At 66.4% G+C, this 7,264-nt stretch overlaps 1 protein-coding gene across 1 annotated transcript; it reads right to left on the bottom strand.

The window, feature by feature from the left end:
• Nucleotides 1-572: 572 nt before the first annotated feature.
• On the bottom strand, nucleotides 573-4,543 carry FCRLB (Fc receptor like B). The gene is made up of 6 exons (XM_059673375.1): nucleotides 4,436-4,543; nucleotides 3,709-3,729; nucleotides 3,156-3,410; nucleotides 1,870-2,136; nucleotides 1,169-1,441; nucleotides 573-1,033 (listed from the first exon to the last, which is right to left on the bottom strand). Exons 1-6 carry the CDS (start codon nucleotides 4,464-4,466, stop codon nucleotides 633-635), a joined length of 1,248 nt encoding a protein of 415 aa, XP_059529358.1. The 5' UTR covers nucleotides 4,467-4,543; the 3' UTR covers nucleotides 573-632.
• Between the last annotated feature and the right edge of the window lie 2,721 nt (nucleotides 4,544-7,264).

The following is a 7,264-nucleotide window of genomic DNA, read 5'->3' as shown; positions in this document are numbered from 1 at the left end:
TCCCGCTGTGGCCAATGTGCACTTGTTCAGTGCTCTGCCACCTGCCTCTGACGCCCACCATGTTTCGCATGCAGCCCCTGGTGGTCAGCGCATGTCATCGGACTGGTTGTTGGGTCTGTTTGCATATTAGGATTTTATATAGAGATTAGATAGATAGATATAAATACAAATAAGGGAAGCTCACTGGTGAAGGGCATGGACCTCCTGGCAACCAGCCCTGCAGGGAATCCATGCTCCCGACTCATTAAAATTAGCATTAAGTTAATTATCTTTGATTACAACCCTTCCCTAACACTCCCCAAGGAAGGGCTGTTTCCTCCGTGCCCTTAGGCACCAGCTAGCGGTGTTGAACTCGCTGCCAGAACCCAGCACCCTCCAGGCTCCCTCCTCCTGGGTTCTGGGCGAAGGGTGGGGGAGCGGAGCGGAGAGGACGGAGAGGAGGGGGCGGAGAGGAGGGGGCGGAGAGGAGGGGGCGGAGAGGAGGGGGCAGAGAGGAGGGAGCGGAGCGGAGAGGACGGAGAGGAGGGGGCGGAGAGGAGGGAGCGGAGCGGAGAGGACGGAGAGGAGGGGGCGGAGAGGAGGGGGCGGAGAGGAGGGGGCGGGACGGGCCAGCCCGGAGGGGCGGACGCCGCTCAGCTCCCCGCAGCGCTGGTCTCCGGGGACTCCGCCCAGGGGGCCGCCGTCCCTCGCGCTGCCCCGGGCTCGGGGGTGGCCTGCGGGCCCCTCATTCCCAGGACCACCCGGCTCAGCAGGCCTTTGAGCAGCCGAATTTCTCGGAGCAGCAGGTCCACCTCGGGCTTCAGGGCCCCCGCGGCGGGTTCCAGGGGCGTCTGCGGGGCGCAGGCGGCAGGCGCGGCGTCCGGTGCTCTGCCTGCGGGTGCCCGCGGCCCGGCGGAGGTGGCGTTAGGGGCGGAGATGACCGACGGCGCCGACGTGGACGGCAGGGCCTTTCGGGAGGAAAGCGGCTGGTTCCCGGGCGCCAGGGGCGCGGCCTTCGGGCCCTGGGCGGCGGCGGCCGAGTCGCCGGGCGGCCCTGCGGGCGGATGCACAGTGGGGTGGAGGGGGTCAGGGGGAGGCGGCCCGGAGCGCGGGGGGTCAGGGAGAGGCGGCCCGGAGCTCTGGGAGACGGCGGGGCGCGTGCACAGCGGGGCGAGGGGCGGCCACTCACCGCGCCCCGGGAGCTGCGGCCATGCGCTGCGCTTGCGGACGCTGCGGGAGGCCGTGGCCGCCTCGCACCAGTGCGCCTCCAGCTCGTCGGCCTCGGCCTCGGGGACTCGGTACTCGGCCGCCCAGTCGAAGCGGCGCACGGTGCGGCTGTGCTTGTAGAAGGCGAACTGCAGCGGCACCGAGCGCCTCCGCGGGTGCAGGCGCGTCTCGCAGCGGAGGACCGCCCCGCCCGGCCCCGCGCGCTCCGCCCTCAGCACCGGCGCCGCGAACAGCTCTGCGGGGAGGGCAGGCGGGCCGCCCGTGAGGCCCGAGCCCGCGCCACCCCGACGCCGCGCCCTCTCCATGTCCGTGAGGACGCCTCGCCCCCAGGAGGCCAGGCGCGTGGGAGGACGAGCTCCTGAAACGCGCCCACGCGCCCACGAGGGAGAGACCAGTTCGGCCTTTGCCCGGGAAGGGGTCTCTGTGCCCGCCTCGCCCCGTCCCGCAGGATCGCCGCCCCTCGGTGGACCCTGCTCGGCATGAGAGCTGGGGGGGCGGGCGAAGGGACCCCGCCCCACGCAGGCTGCCGCCCAGGCGCCTCCACTGCGGAGCCGGAGGGGAAAGCGCGCGTCAGCAGAGACATCCGCTCCTCCGCTCCCCGCCGTCCCCGGCCCCGCGCTTCCCCTCCTGAGCCCAGGGCCGCCCTCGCGCGCTCGCACCCACCTCGCACGGTCACGGCCACCGGCGCGGAGAACATGGGCGCGCTCTCCACCGGGAGGCGCATGGTGCCCGAGCACTGGTAGCGCCCGCTGTCGCCGGCACGCGCCTGCGGCACCGAGTAGTTGGCTCCCGAGCCGAAGTAGCGCACGGCGCGGCCGTCGCGGTAGTAGTGCAGCTTGTGCACCGCCTTGTCGTACCAGCCGCGGCAGCGCAGGACCAGCGGCTCGCCCTCGAACACCGGCGCGTAGGGCACTTGCAGGATCAGCCAGTCTGCGAGGCACCGGACAGCGACTCCAGAGGACCCGCCCGGCCCCCTTCTCCGCCCGCCCCCACCCGCAGCCGCTCACTCCGCCCACTGAGCGCCGGCACCCAGCCCCGCCCGCGGGTGCGTCAGGTGAGTGGGAGGGAAGGGGGAGCGAAGAGGCCCGCGACTCGGTTCCAGCCTCAGGGAGGAAAGACGTCAGGGTGCCGGCCGCTTCCTCAGGTGGCGCAGCGCCTGCCTTCCTGCCCGTCCTGCTCCCGCCCCGCCCGGCTCCCGCACTCCCTCGCCCGTCCCTGTGCGGGCGCTGGGGAAACTGGCCCCGTGTTTAAACCGAGAGGGAATGGCCAGCGGCGCTCAGGTCTGCGAGCTGCGGCCACTGGCTAGCGCGGCCGCTACCTCACCTGCACTCACTGTACTTTCCAACCAAGAAACACAGAGTGGACGTGAGGCGTGTAAGTGCCAGTTGAGCACTGAGTGGCCGTCATTAAATTCTGAACACAAACTGCGCCCTACGGGTCCCCGGTGACGTCATACCCCACCCAGCAGCCAGCCTGGCCCGAGGAATGCATTTCTGTTGTTCTCGGCTCCTGTTTTGGAGCCTGTAAGTGTCCCCAGGCCAGTGTCTCAGTGACCCCTCAGGGCACACAGGGCCTGTGAGGCGGAACTCCGGCCTCCTGCACAGCCGGGCGCTGCTGTTCTCTTGCTGAGGGGCCCCAAGGAGCCCCGTCCAGACTGACTGCTGTGCGGCCTGCCGCCCGGCCCTGCCCTGCCCGCCCGGCTTCTCTGGCCAGTGTCCCAGGTGCTCAGGGCCTCTGCTCTTTGGAGCCAGTCTCGTCAACAAACAGAAATGCCCATTTGCCACCCACTGCGGCAGGAGCGGAGGGGACCTTTGGGGACGGGCCAGCCTTACTGCACCCAGTGCCATGTGCCCCCCTTTCCTGCCCCAATGGGAGTGGCCCGGTGTCCTTCCCACAGGATGACCAGTACCCCGAGGAGCCTGTGCCCACCCCCTGGGGCAGACACTCACCATTGGAGACAGAGAGGTGGACAGGGTCGCTGACGGGCGCTCCCCGGGTCTGGCACCGGTACACCCCTGGGGTCTGCACCTCAATGCTCCTCCCGTGCGAGGGCAGCAGCAGGTGGCCCAGGTACCAGAGGGTGCTGACGGGCCGGAGCTCCACGACCAGAGGGTGGTGCCCGTCACACTGCAGGGTCACCCGCTCCCCCTTGAAGATGGTGGTCCAGGGTGGGTGCAGAGACAGCGTGGGCTTCTCCAGGGCCACTGTGGGGGGGGGGGCAGTGTGGAAGGGGTCAAGGCGAGGTGCCCACAGGTGTGCTCTGAGGTGGGGGATCTCAGGAAACCCCAGCCCCCGGGCCACCCCTCGACCTAACCCAGCCTCGGGGGAGGGCCCCTGGGCTGCGAGATGTCAGTCCCTCAGCACCAGGTCTAAGCCGCAGGCGAGCTGTCACAGGACGGGGTGGAGTGGGAAAGACACTCCCAGAACAGGCAGGGGGAGGCCCACGCAGGTCACGGGGCTGGTGGAAAGTGTCAACACTGGTGAGGGAGGCGTCGGACTCACCGGCGTGTCCACTGCTTGGCGCTGCGAAGCAAGGATGAAAGAGAAGGAAGGAGGAAGGTTGGGCTGTGAGGGGAGCAAGGGGCTCAGCGGGAACCCGGCCCTGGCTTTCCCCGCCTCTTCACCCTCCAAGATAGTGGACTGTGTGGAGTCGAGGGTTGCACACCCCCCATGCCTCACCCCCCGACACACACACGCTCTCCCCACACACACGCTGTCCCCACACACACGCTCTCCCCCCACACGCTCTCCCCCCACACACGCTCTCCCCACACACACGCTCTCCTCACACACACGCTCTCTCCCCCCACACACGCTCTCCTCACACACACACAAACACACACGCTCTCCACACACACACACAAACACACACGCTCTCCCCCCACACACGCTCTCCCCACACACACGCTCTCCCCACACACACGCTCTCCACACACACACGCTCTCCACACACACACACAAACACACACGCTCTCCATACACACACGCTCTCCACACACACACACAAACACACACGCTCTCCACACACACACGCTCTCCACACACACACGCTCTCCCCACACACACGCTCTCCACACACACACGCTCTCCTCACACACACACAAACACACATGCTCTCCACACACACACGCTCTCCTCACACACACACAAACACACACGCTCTCCACACACACACACAAACACACACGCTCTCCTCACACACCCATGTCCCCTGCTCCCTGCGACTCACCCAGCAGCAGGAAGGCTGCCAGCGTCCACATGACGACCTGATGCGCCGCTGCCCAGGGCTGGAGACGCTGCCGAAGGGGGGGGCAGTGCTGCCCACCGAGCTCCGCGCCCCTAACTCCTGGAGATGTGGCTGGAGGAGCAGGGGATGGGCCTCTGTGTGTCAGCCTCCGGGGCCACCTACCGCCGGAGAGCACCTGCGTCTCAGGCCAGCCCCAGAAGACCCACTGCGCACAGCCTGCCCCGCCCCCGGCTCCCAGGCTACCCCCTCCCTCCCCGTCCAGCTGCCCTGTGAGCTTCAGGTGGGGAGACACGCCCTCAGGGCCTCAAGGCCCCCCAGGGCCTTTCTCCTGCGGCCTCCCCAGGACAGACCTCAGTGTGAGGCTGTGAGGTTGACATGGGGGACCCTCCCAGGGCTCACACCTCCCACAGGTGAGCAGACAGGAAGCCAGGCCTCCAGGGTCCACCCTTCTTTCTCCCTTCCTGACCCCCAACCCTCAGGAGTCAGAAAACCCTTCTCTCCTACCCACCGAGTGCCTTGCCCGGTGGCACCGCCACTCACTGGAGCCCTTCTTTCTGTCCTTCCGGGCACCCCAGCCATGCATGCAGCACCCCCCCAAGCCCAGGGCAACCCCTCCCCACCTGCAGCACCCCCTCCTTGCCCGCAGCACCCCCTTCCCGTCCGAAGCACCGTCTCCCTGCCCGCAGCACCCCCCACACCCACGGCACCCCCCACACCCATGGCACCCTCACCTGAGGCAGAGAAGCCACTGCCTGGGCCCTCAGAAACTCCTGGTCCCACCTCCACCTCTTCCTGAGCCACGTGACCCAGCCCTGAGCAGCAGCGGGCAGCTGCGTCCTGGGTAAATACTTAATGAACTTTCCACCGGATAGTGTGTCCCCGGTGCCTCCGAGACTGCGGAGCCGGGAGCACCTCCTTCCCTGGGGACTCGGGCAGGAAAGAGATTCTCCTACAACTCGGTTAAGGTGGTCCCTTCCCCTCTGGCTCGGGACACCCAGAGCCCCTCCGAGCATTCCCTCCGCGCCCTAGGGTGCCGTCCTGTCAATAATGCAGCTGCCTCTTGGGAGAGTGCGATGGGTCGATGGGTCGACTCAGTCACGCTGGCCTCGGCAGGTCTGTTCTGAGAGCAGCTTTTGATGGAGAGAGAGCGTCAGCGGGTCTGGGAGGCAGGGCAGTACCTGATGAGGTGTCCAGGGGCTGGGGGTCGGAGTGGAGGGGAGAACAAGGTCTGGGAGCAGAGACCATGAATTGCCTGCTTTGGGACCGCACCCCCAGATCCCACCTGGCTCCTCACTCTGGGGCCAGTGTGGGCGCCCACATGCCCGCGGCCTGCGCAGAGGCCTGACTCCTGGCCAGGTCCTTCTCTGTGACAGCATGTGACACCCGTCAGCCGTGCCTCGTCCGCACCAGCTGGCATCTCGGCCTCTTCACCGAGCTCCACGAGAAAGCCCACAGAGCATGCCGTCTCCCCCACGGTTCCCAGAACCCCGACAGGGCGCCTGTCATACGGTGCTCGGAGTTTGACCTGAAAAATCCACCCTCCCAACATTTCTGTATTCCCGGCTCTTCCACATCCTCCCACCACCACCCCCGCCAGGTCGGGTGTTTTCCTGCGTCCAGGACTCCCCCCGGAATGTCTGACTCTTCAGCTCCATGCCTCACAGAAACGTATCAGTTACCACGGTTACCGGAGCAGCTATTTGAGGCCCATCGCGTCCTAATTCCTGGACAAGAGGAGCCATCAGCTGACAGTCGCCTAAGGGGCGGACACTGCGAGCGGGAGGGGTGGCCCTGCCACGGGCTTCAGACTTCGCCAGGGAGCGCCCGCTCTCGCGTCCAGCAGGGCTCCCCTCCCTTGTTTCTTTTCTTTTCTTTTTTTTTTAATTGATTAGAGAGAGAAGCTTGGATTTGTTGTTCCACTCATCCACGAATTCACTGGTTGATTCTCATGTGCGCCCTGATGGGCGTCAACCCCCAAACCTTGGACGACGCTCCAATCAACTGAGCTCACCGGGCCAGGGCCCTCCCGGTTTCCTGCGGCAGGTCCGGGAGGGCACAGATGCATCTTCTGTAAATCTCTGTGGGTTGAATCGGCACAGAGAGAGGAGGGGACAGTGTCGCACCGGGCGTGGAGCAGGATGGGGTGCGCTGCAGCGGGACGGACTCTGCCCAGGAGCTGCTGGGAGCCTGTCGGGCGCTGTCACAGCCTGAGCGCTGACAGCAGCGTCCCGCACAGGAAAAGTGTGATTATGTCCCCAAAGAGTAACGCAAGCTTTGAAAGGAAAATAGTTCCGAGACAGCGGCCTTGCGGCTCCGGGACGGCCGCTGCACCAGAGCTGCTGCGTCCAGGGGAGCCTGTGGGCGGCGTCAGCTGTGCTAGAGGCAGAGACGCGTTAGGAGGAGAGGCCACAAAGGCCGGCGTCTAACCAACTGATATTCGCTGAGTGAGGCCAAGCGGGGGAGTGAGTCGAAGAGGCAAAGCCCCGCTCGGACACCACGCATCCCTGTGGCTGGGTTTCCTTCCTCACTAGTGACGTTCAGAGAACGCTCTGTGGGGGCTGCTCTGTGTCACAGGCTGTTAGCAGCACCCCTGTGTTCTACTTACTAGACGACAGTAGCACCCCCCAAACTGGCAACCCAAGTGTCCCCTGGGCAGGTGGGGTGGTCCCGCCAAGACTGCCACCCAACCCGCCTGCTTGCTCTCTCGCCCTGGGCTCTGCTGGGCAGCAGGAGGCGCCTGGTGGGCTGGAGAGGATCGGCGGCCAGGTTGAGAGGGGTGCACAGCTCCCCTTGGTGCAGTTATGGAAGCGC

Source organism: Myotis daubentonii, chromosome 18, assembly GCF_963259705.1.
Source record: "Myotis daubentonii chromosome 18, mMyoDau2.1, whole genome shotgun sequence".
Lineage (NCBI taxonomy): Eukaryota > Metazoa > Chordata > Mammalia > Chiroptera > Vespertilionidae > Myotis > Myotis daubentonii.
The sequence above is the reverse complement of the archived record's forward strand: the minus strand, read 5'-3'. Positions and strand labels throughout refer to the sequence as shown.